This window comes from Tachypleus tridentatus, chromosome 9 (genome assembly GCF_004210375.1).
Source record: "Tachypleus tridentatus isolate NWPU-2018 chromosome 9, ASM421037v1, whole genome shotgun sequence".
Taxonomy (NCBI): domain Eukaryota; kingdom Metazoa; phylum Arthropoda; class Merostomata; order Xiphosura; family Limulidae; genus Tachypleus; species Tachypleus tridentatus.
This window is the reverse complement of record NC_134833.1, coordinates 76,453,561-76,480,985: the sequence shown is the minus strand read 5'-3', so window position 1 is coordinate 76,480,985 and position 27,425 is coordinate 76,453,561. Positions and strand designations below refer to the sequence as shown.

The following is a 27,425-nucleotide window of genomic DNA, read 5'->3' as shown; positions in this document are numbered from 1 at the left end:
GAAACTCATCCGCTGTACGTTTTGAACCTACTTAATATTCTTCACAGGTATGCAGAAGGCCAACTAAATGATAGGATGGGGATAGCATGCAGTATTTTTCAGTATTGGTTTTCAGATTGGGTCTATGTTTGGTTATTGTTCAGATAAAAGCATCTACTAAACTAGGCATAGGTAATAAAAATAAACACCGTCTCTCTCTTTTTAGTATGAAACTGTTTTATAAACAGCGGAAATTAAATGCGATATGTATGTAGTATTTTCAGTCTTGACGTCATTTCAAGCTCTGCCAATAAACAGGTTAAGCACACAGAATGTAAGTCCCTCTGGTTTGTTTGGTTGGTTGGTTGAATTTCGCGCAATACTACACGAGGACTATCTGCGCTAGCCATCCATGATTTAGTAGCGTAAGACTAGAGGGAAGGCAGCTAGTCATCACCACCCACCGCCAACCCTTGGGCTACTCTTTCACCAACGAATAGAAGGATTGACCGTCACATTATACTACCTCCACAGCTGAAAGGGTGAGCATGTTTGGTGTGACGGGATTCGAACCCGCAATACTCGGATTACGAGTCTAGCGCCCTAACCATCTGGCCATGCCGGCCAGAAATCCCTAAGGATCAAGTATAACTATCACTAATTTAGAACTGCTGACCAGAGGAGAGTAAATAGTCAGACCCCCCCCCTTATGCTGCTACCATTAACTGAATAGAGAAATTGATTGTCAGAGTTAAAAACACATTAGCTGAAACTATAGAGCGTATTTAGCAGCATGTCGCAACTCAAACCTTGGACCTTTCGATCTGCTATCCATCCCATTAATTACTGACCGTATAACCTTTAAAATACATCTCTAAGGCTATAACACAGTAATAATGCAACGATATATATATACTCTGTCAAATCAAATACCAGTCATGAATTTTATTGAATAGTTTAACGTAATTAGAAACCATAAAACCCACATACCTATAAAATAGTTATTGCAATGCTCATGTACTCTTTAGATATTGATAAAACAGAATTATGCACTTAATTATCAGTTTTAGTTTATTTAATTTCATCTCATGTTTATAATTCATACCATGTTCGCTCTTGTTGTATACCTTCATCCTTTTTCTTCGATTCAGTTATTATTTTCCCTATTAATATTTATTTCATTAATTCGTTTTCAATTTATTTCAATTTTTTCTCCTTATTCCAGTCTCTCCTGCCTGAGTAGATACTTTATTTTTATTGCTTTAGTAGATACATAGCAGACCGCGTTAAAATATATATGATGCTAAAACTATTTTTATTTCAAATAACTCAATAACAACTCTATTTTCATTTTGAGACGATTGCTTTATGTTCAAACACTTTAATTCATCACCATCGAGGAGTAAAACAAACCAGCATTCAAACGACGTTCGAAAACGAAACCCCTATGGTATTGTTTCACTTAGAGTCTGTTACGTAGTCAGCTTTCAGCTAAACATTGGTTTGTTTTGAACTTTCCCCCCGCTAGTACAGTGGTATGTCTTCGGATTTGCAACGCTAAAAGCAGGGGTTCGATTCCCCTAGGTGGGTTCAGCAAATAGCCCTATGTGGCTTTGCTATAAGAAAAATTTGTTTTTGAAATTTGTGCAAAGCTACACGAGGGCTATCTGCGTTAAGTGTCCCTAATTTTGCAGTGTAAGACTAGAGGGAAGGCAGCTAGTCATCACCACCCACTACCAACTCTTGGGCTACTTTTTCACCAACGAATAGTGGGATTGACCGTCATATTATAATGCCCCCACGGCTGAAAAGGCGAGCATGTTTGGTGAGACGGGGATTCGAACTCGCGACCATCAGATTACGAGTCGAGTGTCTTAACCATCTGGCCATGCTGGGCCTCCAACTGAACATTATGCTTCAATGACTTCCACTCCTTTAGGTATGAGTCAGATGATGTTGGACAACATGACAACTACTAATGTTAATAAGCAACAAGACGATCCAAGAGGGTTTTGAAATAAGAGTATTAAAGTCGCTCGGTGAAAAGTTGCCAAAAACATTGCAAACTGTATTCTTTTCTCAGATAATTTGGTTTGTAAAATGTTTTATTGTTTGTTTATAGTTAAGCATAAAAATAATTAATGGGATATCTCTGCTGTATCCAACATGGGTATCAAAACCCGAGTTTTAGCATTATAAGTCTGCAGACTTACCGTTAAGCCACTAGAGTGTGTTTGTAAAATGAAATAACATTTTTTGAAAACATTTTGCTGTCAAGTTTCAATACACAGCAATATTTTGGATCCTGTTCTTTGTATAATTAATAAAAAATAATTTTTACTTTTCAAATTACATACAATTATTAAATAATAGTGTAGTATACTATAACGGTGGTTCTAGAAAATTAAAAAACAACTGAGTGATTGGAATTTATAATTTATTCTCAGTTTATTATTATTTCAACATGCCCAATTTCATCGTAACATTTTCAATACACTTATATTTTTTCACACGCACTTGTATACTTGAGTGCAGTTCATTAACTACACAACTTTACAGACACCTTAATAAAAATCTAATAGATTTGCTATCTAATTCAAGTTGTGTTTTTGATTATTATTGGAAAATATTAGACTCGAACAAGACTGAAAATTTCACCCTGTACAACATGCATAAAATAAACTTGTCTTCATCACATGAATGTCGATGCTTGCTTAGTTGTTTATCTTTAAGCACAAAGCTATACAACAGGGTATTTGAGCTGCGCCAACCACGTATATTGAAACGCAGTTTCTAGCGTTATAAGCCTTCAGATTTTCCGATGAGCCACTAAATAGGAGAGGGAGTCAAGTCGACGCAGTGACCTTTTGTTTGTTTTGGAATTCCGTCACAAAGCTACACGAAGGCTATATGCGCTAGCTGCCCCTAATTCAGCACTATAAGACTAGAGGAAAAGCAGCTAGTCATCAGTACGCTTGGCCAACTCTTGAGTTACTCTTTTACCAAGGATTAGTGGGATTAACCGTCACAATATAACGTACCCACTGCTTAAAAGGACGAGCATCTTTGGTGTGACGGGAATTCGAACTCGCGACTCTCAGATTGCGAGTCGAGCGCCCTCTTCACCTGGCCATGCCGGGCTTACAGTGACCTACTGGATAAAGTAATCCATCTATCATTATACTTAGCTATAAAACTATAAAATCCAAGGCGAGCATTGAGAAATTCAAAATAAATCAATTTAAACTAAATATTTTGAATTTCCAGTAGTTAAAATTTAATCAGAAGGTAAGACGCATTCCCAGAAACCAAAATGATTAAAACACAAATTAAAAACTATTGAGCTTTAAGGAACCCGGCATGGCCAGGTGGTTAGGGTTCTCGACTCATAATTTGAGGGTCACGGGTTCGAATTCTCGTCACACCAAACATGCTCGCCCTTTCAGACCTGGGGGCGTTATAAAGTGGCTGTCAATCCCACCATTCGCTAGTAAAAGAGTAGCCCAAACGTTGGTGGTGGGTCGTGATTACTAGCTGCATTCCCTCTAGTCTTACACAGCTAAATTAGGGACGGCTAACGCAGATAGCTCTCGTGTAGCTTTGAGCGAAATTCAAAAACAAAGAAAGCTTTAAGGAATAATGTTAAATATTTTTTTTTGTTTGTTCTTTAAAAATTGTTGGAATGTTTTCCAGAAGGGAATTATGAATGGTTAAAACTCTATCAGCCTGTCGATTAAAAATAAATAAAATGTGCATTTCAACAAACCGTTAGACCACGATAAGTACGATTACTAACGCGATCTTGAACTGCACGCGATATTAGTTAATTTAAAACAGCAGTTAAAGCACGCTAAGCCTGTTTCATTAAAAGTCGGCATGTTTCTGTTAATGAGAGAAACAAAAGTGACCGTGCACACAATTAGATACGCCCCTAAACCATCGATTCTCAATATCATGTTATTTCGTGCGCGGACAGGCAATGTAAAATCAAAAATAAGGGCGCCAGCATGTCATTATGTTTGTCTCACCCGTTTTATTAAAGCTTAGGCATTACCGACGTCAAGTAAAGATGGGCTCCGGTCCTACGACATCTAGAACAACAGGTCAGAAGTGAACTCTATACTTGAAGGTCACTATTTCAAGCACATGGCATGGAGCTAACATCACACTCTCGTCACGTCTGCACGACGTAGTCAAACAAATCACGAACTGGATTCTGAAAAGCTCCGCCTTCTCTTTTTTATGTCAAAAGTTACATTTATTCAAAGGCACAAACTGTCAAACAGGCACAGATAAACCCGTTAAACTGTCTACATAAAACAAATAACTTCACAATTATCTTTCATGGTTGGTTCTACATTACTATAAAAGATCTTAAGCATGTGTGTTGAACTAACAAAATAAGTTGGTTGTGAGCAGTGTTTTAAGAGAGTTAATCTCATGAGTCGTGAACAATAGTAACTGATTGTCGTTTCTTGGAATATCTGTGTTTGTATAATAAAAAGAATCTAGAGATACCTTGTGCGAATTACTGTACCGACAGTATCTGTCAACTATTGAAACAAAAATGTTTGTATTACTTCCTACAACTTCAACTTGAGAAGAGTAGAAATGAGACCTTAACCAAACTCTTACCTTCTGATGAATCAAACTTTCCCAAGTAAAACGAAGCTCAGATATTTCATTTGGTACAACTACTTCGAATCCTAGGGCGTAGGTATTCACTTTTCCGTCTCGCACGTAATATAACTCCGAGTTCAAACCTGAAACAAAACGTCCAGTGCTAAACAACAAATAGTTTTATATTTGAAACTACAACATAATAAAATTCTTAAATAAGGAAAGGATCTCAAGTTTCCCAAATTTTTCTCGAGGCTTAATGTTTGTAAAACCTTTAAGAAGCTTTAGAAAATAATGTTAAATAGTTTTAAAATTATTTGTTTCTTGTAAATTGATGGAATGTTTTCCAGACGGGTATGACGAGTGGTGAGATTAAAACACAATCACAGTTACTGATAAGAGTTTCACCCTTGTATACATCTCTAAAGCCTTTTGGGAAGGCTGAGAGTTTGATAGACAGCACAAAGCCTCTGAGGTAAAAAGACTGCGAGAATACAGTATACATATACCGTTATGACACTAGGGGGCGTATAAGTTTTATGTATAAACAGAAGAAACTAATTTTCAAAGCTACCCACTTTTATGGAATACGCTAGACCTAAAATATATGCAATTACAACATATATAAATCATCTGCAAGTAAGTTGAGAAGTTGACACACGTCCTGAACGAACAAGCAACGGTTGGGTACAACACAGAATTATTTGAAAATCTAACTAAGATTCTTATTCAACAAAATAGTTATCTTTCGTGAAACCCAATCAAGAAAACATTTTGCAGAGTTAAAAATAGAGAGTTTCCAGTAAATAATTTAATTTTTTTTTAAATATGCGTGGTTCCACGAGGTGCTTGCTTGCACTCAATCGATTGATCATGATCAGAATTCAGGTTTTTAAAGACCAGGGAGAGTCAGGTCCTTGTGACCTCTTCCTCCAGCCCGTGCTTGTGTTGATGTTATTGATTAACGTTAATAATAATACTACATGATTTAGTCACGTTGATTTCGAATTGTAGGTTAATACAAAACATTTTGCTGATGTTGTGGTCTGGGGTACAGTGTTCTATTCACATATAATTTAAGTGGATCTTTGTTGTGTCTAATCAGTTTTCCACATTCTATTGTGAAGGATGTAATATCATGTATTTATTTTAATATTGATATTTGTTAAATATATATTTGGAAATGCATGTAACTTACACTGTTAAATGTGTTTTAGAAATTCCCACATATTTCTTAAATTTGTAAAAGATTTTCGAGTGTAAGAATCAACAATATATGATGTGTGTATGTAAAACACTAACGATTGCCAGTATTATTGCGAACTGAAATTTTGAAGTGACAGCTTAGATTGTTGGTTTGTTACAGTTGGTATTCTATAAACCTCGAAAGCTATAAGGCTAAGTAACGCTTATCAATCGGAAATCTACAGATATTTGACCAGAAACGTTTATAGACTACGAACATGACCAATTATTTAATTTCAGAGAATTAACTTCGGATGTTAGTATTTCTACGTGGACTTTGCATATCTTCGTCAATGTAAAACTCGCGTGTGCTCAGTGTTTCTGTGTTTTGACACAGTGTTAGGAAAGAAAATTATGTGTTAATCTTGTCGGCAAATAATATAAACTTGATACATATCGACATTCAATTAATTTCTTTATTAAAATTACAATTTAACTCAGTTCAGGCTGTTTGAAATCGTAATACGTAACAAATACATTAGAGGCTTGTCCGAGATAAATTGTAACACGTAACACTTTTAGTGGATTTTTGAAGATATTTATTTTCATATGATATTTATGGCAATATTAAACAATATTATTTAGTTGGGATCGTAGATTTATTTCTGCTAGTAAGGGAATATGAGCACTTTTCCAGACCGTAAAATCGTCTGTCATTTGTGAAGAAAAGCCAAAATTTAGACCTTTGAGAGATATATTGCTCACATACATTATGAATAATATAGAACTAGCTATCCCTGCTTGGGATCTTCAGCCTCTGGGATAAAAAAGGTCCAACAATGTTTCACTTAGAGTTACTTTGCATTTCTTGTTTTCAAGAAAGTTTGATAGCCAGCGAATAATTCCACACGCCAATTCCATTCCTGACGTACGGAACCTCACTATTTCAGGAAACTTGTTTTCACATTTCGCGCAAAGCTGTACAAAACTATTTGTGTCACCTTTCCCTAATTTTGAACTGACAGGCTACAAGAGAAGGCAGCTATTGAACAACACTTACTATCAACTATTGATCTACCCTTGTCTGACCAAATAGTGCACTCATAGGCTTTAAAGTGAGAGACTTTTCTTTCTTTCTTTTTTGTGGTAACGGGAGGCGAATAACAGTCTTTTGAAAATTAAGATTCTTGATTACTAACCATTGTGAAACTGAATTGTACATCTGATTTATAATAACTTACATCACAGCTTTCAGCTGTGACCTGAAAGAAGTCAAGACAGTTGTATTTCTTAAAACATGATAGTGAGTAATTCCTGTTACTTCTTTAAGAAATAAGTCACATCGAAAATTTTAATTCGTTTCCATTTGCTGCCAGGTATTTAATCAACGAAAAATAAACTTCGCAAACAAAAATTAACTTTAAAAAAATGTTCTATAACGAACTGATCACAGTAGAGCTATCAGTTCGCTAAACATTTGCTGGTGTGTACGTACACTCTACCTACATCGAGATAAACAAAGTTCCATTTGTACCTAACTTCATACCATCCATATAGCACATATCTTTCTGAGATCAATTCACCCCTGAAGAAGGAAGGACCTTCTTTTCGAAAACCTACAGATTATTGGACTTATTGTTTCAAAACGTACTTACATTTTTATCTTATCTGTTCTTTTTATTCTAATATCACGATATTGGAAATTACATCTAGAAACTTACCGACATTTCTAAACATGCCACATAGTCACGTTAGCCTAGTAATTCACGAACACAAAAAACAAAATTTCTTGCCCATCAAAAGGTTTCCTTAATTGTTAATCTGGAGAAAGAATAAAGTAGGCCTAAGCAAGCTATTTTCAGCAGATTAAGTTAGGGCGCTGCTAATTATTACTTGCACAAAATATTAATACCAAATTAAGAGAACTTCTATTAACAACGGTTTAGGCTTTTTATATTTCAAAGTGCACTTCTGATGAGAAGTCATTTGGCTAAGCTTATTAAAAATCAGTCTATTCTTTTAATGAAAAGAGGTAAAAATCAATGCTTGCGAAAACAAGTACGATAGCACTCTAGTCAGAGACATTCGAGTATATTATAAGGATTTCTGACATTATTTAAATATATACGGATACAGTTAAGTTACTGTATTGTTCGATTTTAGGAAGCACAAATTATGAATAAAACAAGAAAGTTTCATAAGTCAACAACAAAGTCTTCGAAGTCAGCAGTGAATACACTTAGAACTTCAACGTTCTAAGCGAACAGATTTTAGATGACCTCGTGAAACATTATCATTACATTTTACTGTATTTGCAAATACAACTTTTCAGAACAAAATGGAAAGTTGGAATATTCTTTCCTTAATGTTCGATTACACGTCGAAAATGTAAACTAAAGCGAGAGTTTACAGTAGTAAAATGCACAACAGTGTAAGTGAAATATTTCAGATATTAAGGTATGCATTTCCAATACTGAATAACATGTTGTATCACTGAAATACAGTGACTTGAATTAATGAACGAGATTAGCAGTAGATGTTTATTTTATCAAAATATCCGTCGTATCAATCTGCAAGCTCAAGGCAACTACCATGTGAGATTATTACGAACATACCACTTCAAACCGTTTTCCTTCATTAGTTAATACGGATAAGGAGTTGTTTGAACAATTGGATGGATACCATAATTTCGTGTTCAAAATGTATTGAATATTAAAAACATACACGAATTCCAATTTGTCTAACCTAGTCAATAACAACGACGCCTTTAAAGGAATACACAAACAGTAAGTTTGTTTGTTTTTGGAATTTCGCACAAAGCTACTCCAGAGCTATCTTTGCTAGTCGTTCCTAAATTAGCAGTGCAAGACTAGAGGGAAGGCAGCTTGTCATCACGACCACCGTCAACTCTTGAGCTACTCTTTTACCAACGAAAAGTGGGATTGACCGTCACATTATAACGCCCTCACGGCTGAAAGGGCGAGCAAGTTTGGCGCGACGGGGATGTGAACTCGAGACCCTCAAATTACGAATCGCACGCCTTAACACGCTTGGCCATGCCGGGCCACAAATAGTAAGAATGCGAAAGTTAGTACCTTTTCATCTCTTTACCAGGTTTATGTGCTTACTAACCTGATTAGTAAACCAATCAAATATTTCATTCTTACTGAAATATTTAATATGTATCTACAGTAAAGACAAACAACTGAGAGTCCATGGTTCCTTTTCACTGCCGCAAAATATGGGGTTTTCACTTTGAGTGTATTATAAGTGTGACGCTCAAATCCAAGAATTCGATTTTAACAGTACCTATCATAAATCTTCGAGCTTCATCTAATCTATTACTTCAAAATTAGGGACTGCTAGTGCAAATTACCCTTGCGTAGCTTTGCGCGAATACTTACAACAAACAAATAGACGTAGAAAATATCTCAATGGTCCAGAAGGACTTACACCTTAAAATACAAACTCCATTCTTGCAATTTTGACTTAAAAATAACAAATCAGGCAAAAGATCGAAGAAAAAAATTGGCTTATTTACTTGTTATAGCAGAACGGAGTAATAAATTTTGTGTATTTTTATTATTTCATGTCATTAAAAATGCGTGTGTATTTTTAATATTCCCTTAGGCGTTTTAGTTTCAGTTAGAACGTCAGACATACCCAAGTTTACCTGTATTTACTTGATGTCAAATCGTGCTTGCTGGAATGTCACAACCGTTAGTTACAGATCCACAGAGAGCCTTCGTTACCAAAAAAACATTAAAGTCATAAATTTTGCAAAACTCTTTCGCAGATATTCTTGAACAAGAAAAGTAACGTGTGATGTTTAGTCTAGCGTCATGCTTGTAACGTAACACTTGACAAAAGTCACCAGTTTCGTAATGGGGTAAACGGAACCAGATCATTATACCTTAGGCGGTTTCTTTATTCTCGCTGATTTTACGTAAAAGCGATGATAACCAGTGAGAAGGACGGCAAACAGTCATTATTCACTAGGAATGACTGGCCTGGGGGTTTACATGTCACCACGAACCACAGATCTTCATATCAAAGAATCTTCAAAAACGAATAAATATAGTACACACTATCGAAGGGGGGCAGCAGTTGCTTAACTAGCTAACTTCGTTTCCGTTAATATACCTAGGATAAGCATTATGGGTCACAACTCAGTTAACAACAACAAAAAAAAAAAAAAAGCAACAAATTTTCTTATTTTGGTTTATGAGGTTCAACATATAAAACTCGCATTAAGATGTAATTTAAAGATAAGTTTAAATTACTTTGGATTGACCTACTTTATTAAACTAAATGCAGACATAATAACCCTCATCATGTTTTCAAATATGAGGCATTATTTGGAGAAAAACTATTTATCAAAAATAATTAAGGGAACTTTTAAATTAGACTGAGCTATACAACTAAATAAACTAAAACACGATTCAGTTATAAATTATCAATTTTCGTTTAGAAATCTTGTTTATTTTTATCATCGTAACAGAAGCAGATCAAAGTGTATGTAGTAAACGAAGTAATAATTCACGTTATATGTATAGTAAAAAGATGTGATATGTTATTGTTATACATAAATGACTTAGGGAAATGTATCTTTACTTATTTCATTGTATGTGTTGTAACGAATTTACCGTTACACATACAAGAAAGCATGTGACGTATATTGTTGGCTATGTATTATGCAAATCCCACGTGTTCTCGAAATTTTTATAATGTTCTTTGAGTGTGAAAATCAACAATATTTGTGGTACAAAAACGTTGGTGTACTCAGCCATTCTTGAAAATTCTAGTTTCGCGTGACTGGTAAATATATATATAGAAACCGACGCTTTGTTTGTTTTTGAATTTCGCGCAAAGATACTCGAGGGCTATCTGCACTAGCCGTCCCTAATTTAGCAGTGTAAGACTAGAGGGAAGGCAGCTAGTAATTACCACCCACCGCCAACTCTTGGGCTGCTCTTTTAGCAACGAATAGTGGGATTGACTGTCACATATAATGCCCCTACAGCTGAAAGGGCGAGCATGTTTGGTGCGACGGGGATTCGAACCGACATCCCTCAGATTCGAGCCAAACGCCTTAACCCACCTGGCCATAAACTGACGCGCCGCAAGACAGAGAATATTATTGGACAGCTGTGATCAGCATAAAGAGCTGTAATTGTAATTGACGTCAATTAATACAGAAATGATTCAGGAAAGTTTGTAGATTTCGAACATTGCAAACTGTTCAGCTTATGTGAATAACTTCGGATATCAGTATCTTCGTCTGTAAGAAGTAAACTTGTAAGTGCTGTGAGGCCAATCAAGCTAGCTAGCGTAAGCGAGGTGCAACAATATCAATTCAGAAATAATGAAAAGCAATCGGGACGGTTCGAGTTTGGCAACAATTTTACTGCTTTAATATCTCTAATGAGGAATCACCTGAGCGAAGTGAAATAAGTGAAGTCAACACAAAAAAAGGTTAATGTTGTTGAATACCGCACGTAGCACTGGTATTTTTGCATCTGCCGAACAGTTCGTGTTATATTACTCAAAATAGTGTATTTTGAACCACGCCCCCATTTACAGCATATATTTCAAAAGCAGAATAACTGGGTACATTATGTATTTCAATGGTTCTTGAATGTGGTATTCGAGATATCTGTAGTTCAATACATTTGAATTCTTAAAAAAATATTCTTTAAACAGGTTTGGAAATCGTATTATACTCATCGAAAGCGGGCTCGACATGGCCAGGTGGTTAAGGCACTTGATTCGTAATCCGAGGGTCGCGAGATCAAATTCCCGTCACGTGTATTTCAGGCGTGGGGGCGTTATAATGTGACGGCCAATCCCACTATTCTTTGGTAAAAGAGTAGCCCAAGAATTGGCGGTGGGTGGTGATGACTAGCTGCCTTCCCTCTAGTCTTACAGTGCTAAATTAGGGACTGCTAGCACAAATATCACTCGTGTAGCTTTGCGTGAAATTCAAAACAAACCAAAACAAATCATAAAAAGAGATTATTTGTGCCGATGTGTATTTTTGATTAAGGATTCTCTCTCCATGTAGTTACTTCATTTAAATTCCTTGGTCACGCTTATAGCGGGAGACATACCTAGATTAATCATGCTAATAACATTAACACAAAATCTGGAAATTAATAAATCACATAAGAGATCTGGCTGACAAAAAATACGGACACATAAGAATATGCCAGGCTAAATGTTACAAAACTAAACCTCTCAAAATCAAACCCTCAGTAAAATTTGTATTCTTCGGTGTATCCACAGTGATATCTGCTAATTTGTTCCATAATTATGTAAACTTCCTTGTATTATCGGAAGACATATACAGCCTTTACAAAGTTATTTGAAGAAAACCCTAAACAAAAATGTTTTTTAAGTAATTAGAATAATTGTCTCACATCTCATGGCAACAGACCTAAGTACCTAATGCCAACGACCATATATAAACTTCAACTCATTCAAAAGGCACCTAATATTAAGTAACAATAATCCCAAATATTTTTACGTATCATAGCTTGACTGTTTGTGATATGTACGGATATTTTACACATTCGCGAGTGCAACAGAGATTATTATCACACGTGCTTAGTAGCGTAGTGCAAACTAGCGGAGCTTCCCTGCAAAAATCATGTTTTGCTTCCCATACACACACACACCGTGGGGTTGCTGGAAGTTTACTACGCCACCGCATGTGCTCTAAATATTGTCTGTCTATGGACATAGTTGAAAAGAGCCAAGTGGGTGGCTTATAAATTTATATATAGATGCGAGTAGCCTTTTCTGTTTTTAACTAATCGCTACATATATCCATAAGTTTACATCCTATGCCACGGAAGGAGACAAAAGTAAAACTAAGCATATAACCCTCTCAGGTCATCCAACATTTTGACCTGAGTGACGGCACTGAAACAAATTGTTTTTTGTACTCGTAAGACAACCAACCATTTTCAGTTTTTCTTTGATGTAACACCGTGAAACCGGTCAAAACTTGTTTTAATATTCCCTATAACACACAGAACAACCTTTAAATAACTTATGTAGTGTTTGCTGTAATATAACACGATAAAACCCTTGACACTATTTCAGTATTCTGACATGTAGGACAACCTTTAAATAACTTTACCAGTGTTTGCTGTCATGTAACGCCATAAAACCATATATCACTTTTTAGCACTCATATAAAGTAGCACACAGCACAAATGTCAAATAATATATTTAGTGTCTGCTGTAATGTTACATCGCGGAGCCGTCAAAATATTGTCTTACTAATGGCTGAAAGTAACATATATGTAACAACCACCTAATAACATGTTTATTATTCGTTGTAATGTGACACCATGAAGACGTAAAAAAAACGGCTTATTTCCTACTGCGATGTGACACAATACCCCACAGTTGAGATGTTGACTACAAAAGCACATTTAAGACCCACGTTACACGTTTTAAAACATAATGAAATGAATTTTTTTAATATAAATAACTGTTTGAATAAAATGAAATATAGAATAACGTAATCAAACACGGGGAACATGTTTTTTTTTATCACAGTGGTGTGCAGTTTACCTCTGAAACAATGTCTGCATAATACAACGGTAACTTAATGAAATTATTCGTGTATGTGGGAAACTTGCAGCTGTAGCTGTCTAGTGATTGATAGGGGGATCAAGATAACAGCAAATCTAGCATTAAGAATGTATAATAAAGGCATAAAGACAGATATTATAGAAACATCTTCCATTTTAAATTTAAATAAGCCAAGAAATTATACATTATTAGCAACAAACAGAAATTCAAATTATAGAATGTATCGCTTTAACTAATAATCATCAACAATGTAGATAAACATGTATATCCAATGAAATAAATTCTTTTTAAAGATATCAAAATTAGTTTTCAAAAATATGTTCGAATTCGTCAAATTGGGGAGGAACGCTTTACAAAAACCTGTTAAGTTTCCAATGTTTACTGCTGCAGAACTCCTACATTGAGAGAGTTCAGTATTTCAGCGTCCAGACAGTTTGGAACATGACATTACAGATGGGTTAAACTCGGCTCAACTGGAGTGCCTTGTTAAGCGTAGTATCTTTAAATTCAGAGCTTAGTGTTAATCGGCAGATGAAGCATATACCCTCGGTGACATTGCTTGGGAAAGTAAAGAACTTTTTTTTCTATCTAAGATCGGGTAGTCTGAATTACTTGTTCTGGTTGCTGTACGTAATGTTTGTATCAGTTTGTTCGAGGAAGAGGGTATCCGTTACTCGTGTTTACGAAGATTTGTAACCAAACACGCAAATCATGATCATGATTTATTGATATTTCCAGAGCAATCAATTTTTCTCTGATTACGTTATCACGTGCAAATAATTTTGTATTCAATCCATTAAAGTGTTGAATATATATCATGTTACAATAATTATATACCTGAATCAGTGAAAACACAAACCGTTATTTTTATCAGTGATTTTATAATATGTTATCGTTTTCAATGAGTTATTCACATAATCAAATGATAGGAAATACATTCCTTCTGTATACTCGTATAAAGAAGAGTCGAAAGAGAGAATTGATGATACAAGGTGAGAAGATAACAGAAGAAACTAATTCCAGCCTACTTGAACGGGTACTTTACTGGCAACCTTCAGCACTTAGTATCTTCAATTTTTATAACATATTTTTTACTTACTTGGCTGGTTAAATAACCTAAATCATAGCAAAGCGGGTACTTTATTGGCAACCCTCAGTACTTACTATCTTCTGTTTTTGTAACGTATTTTTTATTTACTTGACTGGTTTCCAAGTTGCAGCAGACCAGGTACTTTATTAGCAGTTTTCAGTACCTACTATTCTCATTTTTATAACGTATTTTTTACTTACTTGGTTGGTTTCCAAGTTGCACCATACCAGGTACTTTATTAGCAACTTTAAGTACTTACTATCTTTAATATTTATAACGTATTTTTTATTTACTTGGCTGGTTAACAAATTGCACCATACCAGGTACTTTATTAACAACTTTCAATGCTTACTATCTTCAATCTTTATGATGTATGTTTGTGAATTGTAACTTTGTAAATTTTATTTCATTGTATATCTTTGACAGCACTCTAAGGTCGTTCGCCAAGCCAATACCAGTATTTACATAAAATATGTTTTCATAAACATCAGGAGCATTAGTAGCACCTCGCAACTATGGAATAGTATAATGTCTTTACTGAAATATAACTTCACTCAGTACTAGAACCCCTAACGGATAACAAGCTTGAAATGTCAGTGAATGCAATACGCGATTAATTTCTTCTCTATTCTCTATATGGTGATTTAAGTACGTATGTTCCAACTATAATTTAAACTAGTCGACCAACGGACCGTCCGGCTCGTTTATGTCACGAACCCGGACTATAGAGGCACTCCCTAACCCATCTACTCGTTTGTCAAACACGTGCATGGGAAACACCCTGCGTGAGCCCAGCAGCAACGTTAACTCCCATACCAGGTGTTCTTCAATACCTAGTTAGCATACACGTACAACATTCGTGTGTGTGAAAAAAAAAAAATAACGGGTTTCTTTCCCTGATTTAAATACAAGGTATAGAAACAATACCTCATAAACAAAGGAGTTTATAACAATTTATTAGTATAAAAGAAGTAGCCGCAATTACTGTGAAATAGAAATTTGTTGAGCATATAAATAATGTGTAGTATACTACCTAACTCCCACACGTATATCTTAAAAACTGCTAAACGAAGACAGTGAGCTAGAAAGGTTGAACTCTTACATTCTCTTCTAATTAAAATGTTAAAAAAACAACAACTGCTGCCTCGTATGGCAGCGAAACGTAGAAAACTTCTTCAATTATTTTGAATTCTTTAATACGTTCGTAGCACGCCGTTAATGATGTATAAGGCTTAATTTTGTTTAAGTTCAGCTTCCTTAAAATAGTGTATCTTTATTTACTTCATTACAATCTGAAGACATCAGTCTTAATAAAAATATTACAGTATAAGTAAAAAATATTATTGCACAGTTATTACATTTTTAAGGATATGGAATTACAACTTTTAAGATCGCTTATCAAGTGTGAAGAATGGTCATGTCCAAATGTTTCAACTGCACCATTGTTAACTTTAGTGTTTCTACGTCACACATGTTAAAGTAAATAACATAAAGTTCAAAGCTGTAAACAGCGAGCTATCTACTGTGTCCACCAAGGGGAAATCGCACCTATGATTTTAGCGTTGTAAGTCTGAAGACTTACCATTGTCCCATTGGTGGACCGGATTAGAGTAAGACATGAATATAAAACGAACTAATAACTTACCTGGCCATCTGTATCCTAATCAAATATATTTTTCTTACTTTCCTACTTTTAAAGATTACAATGTATTGTTTCATCAGTTGGATGCTCTCGCTTTGCAACAATATATTCGGTTGTAATTCCAATAACATCTTGCGAAGTTCGACCACTTTAGGAAATTCACGTTAAGCCTAAACATAATAATTAGTACATCAAACACAAAGAACGAGAAGACCTGAGGGCTGTTAGATATGCACTGTTACAGAATTCATCTCAAATCTGTAGTACGTATGTCTCAGTGAAATCAGCTGAATTTACAACACTGAAAGTTTTTATCTACTGTTCTGGTGTTACTAGAGAATAAATTGTTATTTCACTCCCGAAATTTATTTCCAGGATATCTCATCAGATGGCGCCACACAATATATAAAATTTTAAAAAAGTTTCATAATAGGGTCATTGTTTTTATATCGTGATATATTAAACAAACATTTTGACAGTAGTTGCACACAAATACAAAAAAACAGTGAACAAACAGAAAGATAAGCACATAATAAAACTAAATAAAGATTCACTGAAGATACAAAGAAGTGAAGTATACACATCTCGCAAATAACGCCTGATCAGTGAAATACTTTTATTTGTTGTATTTCGCGCAAAGCTACACGAGGGCTATCTGCGCTAGCTGTACCTAACTTAACAGTGTAAGGCTAAAGGGAAGGCAACTAGTTATTACTACTCACAGCCAACTCTTGGACTACTCTTTTACGAACGAATAATGGGATTGACCTTCACTTTATAACGCCCCCACAGCTGAGGAGGCAAATATGTTTGGTGTGAAGGGAATTCGAACCCGTGACTCTCAGATAGCGAGTCAAGCGCGCTAATCACCTGGCCATGTCTGGCCTACAGTGACCTACTAGATAAAGTAACCAACTAGAAGAGTGAAATCATTATATCTATGCCGGGCCTCGATCAGAGAAATACATAAACAAATAAGAATTAAGAAAAAGTAACCAAAGTTTTTATACAAAAATAGCAAAATAATAACATATACTGACTGTGAGGTTATCTCAGAGAGTTAAATAAATCCAAATTACAAACGGTAAAATAATGACATTCGTACAATCTAATTATTAACTCAGATAACATCACCTCCGTTCATTTATTGTTTGGAATACCTTTTTATTTTTGTATTTTTACGACTGAATACCAGAAATCCACTCTCTTCTAACACACAGTTTGATAATATATCGTGAATTTAATAGATAAGTCTGTCTTATATGTTTGTCGTTTGAGTGAAGGACGTAACACTTAGAAAGTACGATTATTTCAAAACTGGAGAAGATTTTTTTTCTTTTACCCGCTTTTGGACCAAGCATGGTCTAGTGGTTAGTATGCTCGAAATGTAAATTCAAGGGTTCGTGGTTCGGGCTTCGTTGCTGCAAAAACACGCTCTGCTTGTAAGATTGTAAGTGCAATATAAAAACGACAGTCATGTTCCATTATACAAAAGTAGTCCAAGAAGTGACAGCGGGTACTGATAACTAACTATATTCCCTCTAGTTTACCGCATAGTTTCGAAACAAATAAACAAATTATCCCCTGCTTGTATCTGTGAGTACAATTTACTGTTTTTGGTGCACCGTCTGTACAAAGTTTACATTATTTATTTCTAATGCTCCCTGAGAAGCGTGATATGACTGAGAATGTGACATTAACCCTTGAATTACTGACTTGTTAGGGGTGTACGTATTGCATCACGTTGGATAAGTTTTTGTGTTTTTTTTGCTTGTTACAACACTTAGTGTAAAAAAATTAGAGACATAACAGAAACAATTAATGAACCTCATTGTGAAGACGTAACATAACTGGGGAAACTCAAACATTTAAAACTTATAGTGGTATATGAAGTGAAGCTTAGACCATGTTTTCTTCCAGAAGATACATTAAACAGTTGAACTATATATTTCAGATATTACGCCACTTTAAGGCAATACTGAATGAAGGAATTATATTTCGATGTTGGGCTTTACATTTATTAATAACATTTCGCGATAACGTGTATTGAGGAACTTTTTTGCATCCGTATTCAGTTTGCTGAAACAGAGAGGCACGTTCGTGTTGTCAAAATCTGCAGTGCGTAAGTAGATTATGTTACTTCATAGAATGTAAACAATTATTGATAAACAGTTGCGTAGACTATCTGTAAACTGCTAACGTCTCATTGTATTTACAATTCTTGTTTCTGTATAAACTTTTAATCAGTTATCATATACGGACGACATAAACCCTCATTATATTTAATCGAATGTGAAATGTACAGAGTTTAAATTTTTGTACAACTTTAAACGTAAGTTACTAGACATTAGACGAAATGACGCCCTATAGGCAGCTGTTTGTGATAGAAATCGCTAATCATAGTATTTACATTTTATGAAAAATTTAGAAAAAATGAACATTTACTTTAAAAAGTATGTTTCTGGGAAATACGACACGGGAAAAGTGTTCGGGTTGTGTTAATATGAACTGTAATGTTTTTATTAAAATTATTTTTTGTAAAACTCCATTTTAGTATTGTAGTTACATATTACATTAATAAAGATATAATCAAACCCTCATGTACAGTCTTAATGAAAGTTGTGTTATTGTTCTGAGGAAAGTACTTTTATTCAAAACTGTGTTCTGTGATAAAGAAATGATTGTTGCACATACTGTAGTTAATTTTTGAATTGTTCGAATCTGTAATACATAAAGAGTGAATTTTGTGTGTGTGTTTTTTTTGTGTTTTTTTTTGTGGTGCCATTCAATAGGTGGCCCCACAATGTGTTTATTATGTCGGTCACATACATACATGTCACGTCCATTATAGTAAGATTTCTTTTGATTAAACAATAGCTTCTATGGCAAGTAAACAATAAGGATGTGTAAGACTTGTCATGATAAACAGACTAAAATGCTGCTCACTTTACACAAACAGACAATTTGAATCGAGAATACATTAGCTTGGTTTGTTTGGAGTTTCGCGCAAAGCTACACGAGGGCTATCTGCGCTAGCCATCCCTAATTTAACAGTGTAAGACTAGAGGGAAGGCAGCTATTCATCACCACCCACCGCCAACCCTTGGGCTACTCTTTTACCAACGAATAGTGGGATTGAGAGTAACATTAGAATGTCCCCACGGCTGAAAAGGCGAACATGTTTGATGCGACGGGCTTGCGAACCCACGACCCTCAGATCACGAGTCGCACGCCTTAACCCACCTGGCCATGACGGGCCATGAATATCGAGACAATGTCCAACAACATACTCGCCATCAGTATTTTTTCAAGTACAGTAAGTATCTCAGCATACAACCGCTGTCAACAACGTGTATGAATTACTGGATTACGAAGAAGCTGGTAGTTCCAACCACATTAGATACCACATATAGATCATAACGTTTAAGGAAAGTTGTATTTATTACAGTCATAAATCCTTCTAACCTGTGCCTACAACGTTCTTTTACTTCAAGTTGCACCAAAGAGGTAACCTAGCAACATTAGAAACAAGACTATTTGTCAGATGACCTAACCATTCGCTATCTTCAAACATTAGAGAGTTACTCACAAAAACTGTAATGTGTCATTCAGTTAGACACTCATTAAAATATTCCTACTTATACAGAAAACATTATGAGTGCCATTTTCACATCAAGTATCCAATAATTTGATATCAATAAATATTAGCAAAACCTGATAGTTTTACGTGGATATTTTTGTATTTCACATAAAATACACTGCCTTATATTAAGAACAAATTATATTTGTTAAAATAGTAAATAATCTATTAGCCACAAGTTAATGGAGGAAGACGTTGTAAGGGAATATTTAGTTATCTTTTTCACCGTTGCATTTGAAACTTCTAAAATTATGACCATTCGAATGATGATGTATGATGTTACATTTGAAGATTCTACCACAGAATATTGAAATACTTATGTATGTTCGACTATGAAGTTGCATGTGAAGCTACTGAATTGTTATGACTATTCAAATGATGATGTATGCTCGAATACATATAATGTGATTTTTGACTAAAATAATTATTGGAGAGTTTTGAAAAGTATGAAGGAAATATAATAAAAACGAAAAACAGCCAGAATAGTTTTGATCTAAAATGTGCATGTTTGTTTCTGTGTAACGCTCGTGATGTTATAAAAACAAATTATTATTCAAGTATTTACTCCAAAAATGTAATCATTTAAAAAATGTAGAGGGTTTAACCGTGTTGATAAGTTAGAAAATATAAACCCTTACTTTAATTAGTTGCACCATATTTCTGTTCGCCTAAGCGTTGCAGCGTTATTTTAATTACAAATCAAAGATAACTGTCCACATAGATTAGAATTAACCATCAATTAATATAGCTAATTTAATATACCAATCTTATTCTATGAAAGTTAAAAAAAAACACTAACTTATAATGATCAGAATGTATTGATTAACCAGCTGAGTATTATTTACTGTTTATGATACTGTATAAATATATTCGTCGAAGTTTAACCGTTTTAACAAACGAGAATTTTATTTTAAAGCTTTTTTTTTTTATAAAATCTATGATCTATGAATGATTTTCAGCAAAGTTGCTAAAGTAAAACAACACTAATATTGAAGAATTTGCTTTACAGCGTAAATAATCTAGTATACGTTCTGATTTTAGGAAGTTAACAGTTTAGAATATTATTATAATGAGATGAAGAAAACCTGAGCTCTAGATCTAGCTGAAAAGTGGAATAATCTTAAACTCTATTTCGGAATGAAAAATAGAGAGGCGAGAGTGGGTCTACAAATTATATCAAATAGAAGCGTGAATAGGTCTATAAATGATATCGAATTGAGGCGTAAGTGGGTCTATAAATGATATCAAACTATAATATTCTTCACGCTGAAAATGTTTTCGATTTTCTTTCTGAAGATAGCAAAATCACTTTTACTGCTAGTTCAGTAAGTAATCTATAAGACGACTAACATCTTTTTTACATCCTAAAGATTATTAGTTTACGAGCAATATCTGTGTTTAGAGAATTCAAGACAATTAACATAATTTTCAGAAGAAAACAGTTTAAATGTATATATTTACATTTATTGTTTATGTTGGTGGAATTTGTTTTCGGTTTCGGAAACAAACAACTAGATGAGTAGTCTAATTATTTGTTTGTCAAGTCTCACCTTGACTGATGACCATTTGAGGCTTTATAAACCTAAATTGTTAACATAGTTTCACGAGAACACCAGTTTTGAAACTGATTATATATGATCGAGGGATGGTTTTCAAATTAGCTTTCTCAACAAAACATTAATAATTAGTTATTCATTTTCACAGAACTTCATTGAATCCCAAGCGTTTCGCTAAGAAATGAAGGTCATTCTTTGTGAGGCCCGGCATGGCCAAGCGTGTTAAGGCGTGCGACTCGTAATCTGAGGGTCGCGGGTTCGCATCCCCGTCGCGCCAAACATGCTTGCCCTTTCAGCCGTGGGGGCGTCATAATGTTACGGACAATCCCACTATTCGTTGGTAAAAGAGTAGTCCAAGAGTTGGCGGTTGGTGGTGATGACTAGCTATCTTCCCTCTAGTCTTACATTGCTAAATTAGGGACGGCTAGCACAGATAGCCCTCGAGTAGCTTTGTGCGAAATTCAAAAAACAAACAAACAAACATTCTTTGTGCACGGAAAAGGAAAAAAAAGAGTAAAAAATTATGATCTGAGAATAAGCCAGAAACTGTTAAGTACATTGTAGATTACAATCATAAAAAATACGCATGCGCCAAACAAAAGAAGGTTTATTGGTCTATAAAAAAAAAAGGAAAGCTGATGTTCTGAAGATCGTAATCTTTTTCCTTTCCAGAATCCACGTGAAGCTGATTAAAGACAGATTTCTTACACGTGCAGTTTTCACACGACTACGAGCTAGATAAACTGTGAACTCACTTCTGTGGTACTGATTAAGCCTTATAAATTTAGACATCTATCAAATACGGGCGACATCCTGACATGTATTTATAATGTGTTCTTCACAGCCCTTTTTTTTTCACATCAATAGAGATTGCTGGACTTTAAACCACACATATAAACCTTCTGAAATGATTGGACAATCCCATGTTATTTTCCAACGCCTCGTACTCTCCAGCACACAAAATAAAGAATGCCAACTTCTTCATGGTCGTGGGCCAGTTTCTATCTAAAATGTAATCTAGGAGTCAAGACTATATGACTGGAAAAGTCCGTCCAGAATATTTGATTCGAATTTAAGTTCCACTCTCTACACTTTATTCTATAGTTGAATTTTCTGAACAAGGGTCGGATAAAATATCTTCGAAGGCCATTTATTTAGTTGATGAAGTCATTGACACACAAAACTGTTGAATAACACCTGGTGACATTTTTCCTAATACATCATGCGCATGTTAAACAAAAAAATGAAACGTATGAATATATATGAGCTCTTCTGGTTTCCTAGCTTTGTCATCTCTTTAAGATTCTGTGTATTATGAATTACACAAAAGTGTCAGACAAGAACCAATCAATATTAATTTTATATTTACAGAAATTAGAGATGTGGTTTGGCCCAGGAAAAAAACAAATGCAAACTTTAAATATATATATTTATACAATAAGGGTGGGTGTATTTTATGACTCCTGGCAACGATCGCATAAGAATTACTTCTTAGGAGACAACTTCCATGCAATAAAGTATATAGTTCTTTTATGATCCAAGAAAAGTTGGTGGGAAACTAACTAGGCGGCCCCCAACCTTGGTGTATCACGCTGATAAAGAAAGATCTATGAGCCAGTCTTTACGAGTAACGACCGAAGAAGCAAAGGTACTAGGTAAACGGCGGCTGAGCGGGACAGATGTTAGGCTTTGGTCTGAATCGCTGATTCTTCATTTAACTTTAACACCACTCCTTGGCTCCAAACCTGTCCGTGAGCAGATTGTAGAGATAGAGACCGGCCAAAAGAGGGAGACGCCCCGTTGTCAAGATAAACAGACTCGGGGAACACATTCTTGTCAACTACAACGTGAAAAGGCATCGGGGGTCGTCTATTTAAGTGAAAACTTCCTGAAGAAGTTGTTTTATTGTGTTATTATATGGGTATGTGTATTTATAATGACACCATTGGATTATTTCTCCAACAAAAACTTTATACTTATAGGAAAGAAACTTCCTGTATAATAAACTAAAATTGGTATAACGTGATAGCATCAACACTGAAATTGTACTCTTAGCATAAAACTTTAAGTACGTCTTTAACCCTTACTCAGATTCTCTTTAATTTTCGAATCATTTTTCTTGTGTTTTGCAGAAGCTCAATAAACACACACAAAAATTTTCTGTGCATGCCTTCGACTTCTAGATCCTTGAGTTATATCTTACATAAATACACTAACTAACAAAGGGTTATTTCTGATTTGTTATGTGACACTTCCTCTAGCTTCTGTATACAAATGACCCAAATAAGTGTCATTCGCTCTTTATGTCCGTGTTTGATGTTAAAATTCTCGAATTTGGATAAAATCACAGCCTCATTAGCTACGAATAACAGGAAATCCACTAATCATCACTAACTCATAAAGAACCACGCCTTTTTAAAATTATGTTTCATTACGCATTCAGTGATTTGTCACAATAATACAGATTTTATTATGTAATTGTAAAAAGTTAAATTTATTTTATTTACCATTTGGGATTATATCTTTCATAAATATTATTAAAGTTTACATTTCTTACTCCAAACTATCATTTTAAAATATCATATTCTTCTATTATTTATTGTGATTACGTTTACAATAACCATTAAAAAAAGTTATAACTTTCAACTTAAGTGCCACCAAACAGAGATGACGAACATCTTTATAAGGTAAAGAATTAATCGCATTTAATTTAAAATACTGTAGTTTTTGTTTTTCCATAGAATAAATACCCTGAGAAAAACATCTTTGATAAATACTTGGAGTTAAGAAATATTGAGTTTTTAAAAACTTGTGTATTGAACTTTAGTTTGTTCTTAATAATGGTACAGATTACATCTCTGAGTATCTCTTCGCCTTCTAGATCCATGTGTTTACAGAAATCTACTAATTAACTTAAGAAGTATACCTGAGCACCTGTTTAACCCCTGGATGTATTTTACAGAAGCCTACTAATTAACAGTCAGCATTCTTGAGCAGCTTTTCAACGTTCCATCATCCAAGTCTTAATTTACAGAAATCTTCTATGTAATAAATAATTCTTAAAACCCTTCCAAACATTTATGTTGTGTTCTTCAGTTACCTACCGAATAATACTAACTCGGAAAAAATTAACCATTCGTTTTTTGTCTAGTTTTAATGAGTACTATTGGTTTTTTTTATTACGAAAATAATAAATACACTTTTGTACATAATCTATATTTGTTCTATGACCAAGATGAATAAACCAGAATAATTAAATATCTAAACCCTAACTTCACAGAAGACTGAAATTATTCATTGCTATATGATGCACATTAAAAAAATGTTTGTTTTTATTTGGATGATAACTACGAATTAGTTTGTATGCCTAAAATGATAAATGTCTGTATTTTCACCAATGCTTAATATTAATTAAAATATTACATATCGTTACAACCATCTGTTCTTCACATATAGGTACTATTAAAGAAAATAGTTTCCAAATTGAATTATTCAGACGAACACTATTTGACGCTCCCTCCCATCTCGTCCTCCACACAACCCCCAGGGGTTCACGCGTAGTTCTGACAGAACGGCGTGTCCCATCACCACCAGAACATGACATTTCTTAGCCGCTAGAGTTCACAGTATGGGCCATGCCTCGTGCGTGACTGCCTTATGACATCGGTGACATTTTAGGTGTAATTAATCAATATTCTGGAAGTGGTACAAACCTTATCTTCTTTCTAACCATACCACTGTGTAGAATGAAAAACGACCGGTATTTGACCCAAAAAATTCAACAAATTTCAGTTAGAGGACTTTGCGTCTTTTTCTTTAGCTTGGAAATAAACTGTCTTTCAAAGTTTAAAAATCTTCCGAGATGCTATAAAAATATACAAAGACCCAACTGAACAGATCTAGCTGATGCAAAGCAAGGCAGCAAAACCAGTATAAGTTTATTACATTAAGCTTGAAGATCTCACGCTTGCTTTACATCCTTTGTCATGCCTTAATGACCTATAAACTGTGTCCATAGGCACAGCCACTGCAGGGTAATAAACTGAAATATAAAACAAGCGGCTACTCGATTTAATAAAATATACTTTAAACCTCACACCTTGAAGTCAAGAGAATAAAAATAGAGAGAAAGACGTTCAACTTTTTCCAAACCTAAACTTCTCAAAGACACTCTGTTCATGGTAAAAATGGGTGTGTATTTATTAATAATGAAGCAGGGCATCCATCGTGAACGACATTTCAAATTTGTCTGTACTAGCGAAACGCATAATGACCGTTATGTAGATTGGGAACAACAGAGCATCGCCAAAATAACAACAGAAGTTAACTTTAACCTAGTGTTCAGTTTACCAGTAAACTCTTACAGACGTTTGTGTGTTTTGTAAAACTATAAAATATTACAACCTTTTTTCTCTCTCTATAGAACAACATTTGAGGTATTTTTTCATAGATCATATGTAAAGACTTACTATAATCTACTAAGAATAGCGTAAATGTCTCGAAAGGTAAGCCAAACCAAATAGACTGGTTGATATCATGTTCACGTATAGAAGGCTATTCCGTCAATATCGTTTTAATACTATGTTTATTACGATTAATGTTTGTGTTATATAGACTCTTGAAAGAATGATGAAAATAAAAATGTAAACAGATTTTGCTTCTAAGAATTAATCGGCTAAAACTCAACTAAAACTAGATCAGCTGAAATGGGATAGAATGTTATTGTTACTAAAACCCTAAATATGTTGAATTTTTGGGGTCAAATACTGGTCGTTTCTATTTGTTTTTTTATAAACTGTTTCATAAATAATCCATATAAATAAAGATAAATAATTCTACGGTCTGACTTAATGATATGAAACAATAGTAGAAACAGACTTACCCAACAGTCGGTGAACTTCATCTCTTCGCAAAAACAAACTGAAGCTACCAAAACAAATACTAGCTCCAAAACCCAGTATTAGAACTATTTGACAGGCTATATGGATACTCGTCTCTGAATTAAGTCCTACCATTGTTAGCAATTATTATGTAAAACAATAATTGTCAGGTATACAGAATGAGGGAGGAAATGGTTTGAGAAAGTGGCGGTTCTGACGTAGTAAATTCAGTAAGTAAAAGAAGCAGAGCACGTGCCACAAGCATTACGGTAACCCTCAGACACTGGAATTTAAGAGATACTGTATTCACGAAACTGCAAGTACGGTTTTTATGGATCAGTTAGAATGGAAAAAAGCAATACTTTCTGTCTAAGAGATCGATTTAAATTGCACAACTGCTCTACTGGAGTGCCAAAGGCAGTTTTTATACATCGAGTACACTGATCTAAGCCGAATGAAGTTGATTGACGATTCCACTCAGTTCTGCTTACCGGAAGGTTTACTGATATGTTTGCCTGTTCGAAACGTGTTGCACATTGCCGATCTGCGTCTCTGGTGCATGTGTTCCGTTTCTTTTTCAACTTCCAAGGATATCGTTCAACGAATAAAAGAAAGTGTTTGTTATGTCAGCTTCAATGCAATAACTATTGATCATACAAATTTGCCTTTCAATTATGAGCTCGTAAACTTTAACATTAACGACCAATCCTTATTACAAAGCGAATGGCGCTAGAACATCAGCCGCGAGAGGCCTCGATTCATAGCTCTTCCTTATTGGCTCAGAGTCCCTCGCTTGCTTAAAGTTGATTGGTGGAAAGACTGAGAGTGAGAGGTGAAAGCCAGCTGTATGATTACTCATCGTACCAATATAAATATAATTTACCTGGTGGTGACTTCATACAAGCGGAATGGTAAATCGCTTTTCATATTTCACAATGATTTGTAAAAGTTGAAGAATACTATTCTGATTCCGAATTTCGGTTGTGATAAAGAAATGTTAACTGTTTAAGTAGGTAGAGAACGAGTTCGTGGTATTACAGAGGGGTCAAATTCAATAACTGAGGTTTACGTGTCATCTCTTTCAATATAATATCTTATACCGCCACAATTCTATACAATTAAACGGGGAATTGTATCTATCACATATTATTTAAAGTGTTTGTTTGTTGTTAAGCACAAAGCTGCACAATGGGTTATCTGTGCTGTGCCCGCGAGGAATATCGAGAAT

The 27,425-nt window shown here is 34.7% G+C and overlaps 2 protein-coding genes across 4 annotated transcripts in view; one reads left to right on the top strand and one right to left on the bottom strand.

Annotated features, from left to right (window-relative positions):
* Positions 1-27,425, bottom strand: part of LOC143225537 (tyrosine-protein kinase RYK-like) — a 154,921-nt gene that overhangs the window by 33,260 nt on the left and 94,236 nt on the right. For 2 of the 3 annotated variants that reach the window (XM_076455166.1, XM_076455167.1), the window contains exons 1-2: positions 26,200-26,927; positions 4,615-4,742 (exon numbers count right to left, since the gene is read on the bottom strand). In XM_076455166.1, coding sequence (XP_076311281.1) covers positions 4,615-4,742; positions 26,200-26,332 — 261 coding nt within the window. In that variant the 5' untranslated portion in view covers positions 26,333-26,927. Of the gene's footprint in view, positions 1-4,614; positions 4,743-26,199; positions 26,928-27,425 lie in introns of those variants that run through there. The other variant, XM_076455168.1, reaches the window with a different exon arrangement.
* LOC143227150 (uncharacterized) lies at positions 17,939-24,557 on the top strand. The gene is made up of 3 exons (XM_076458660.1): positions 17,939-18,243; positions 21,990-23,238; positions 24,199-24,557. The coding sequence occupies exons 2-3, from the start codon at positions 22,927-22,929 to the stop codon at positions 24,223-24,225; spliced, it is 339 nt and encodes a 112-aa protein (XP_076314775.1). The 5' UTR covers positions 17,939-18,243; positions 21,990-22,926; the 3' UTR covers positions 24,226-24,557.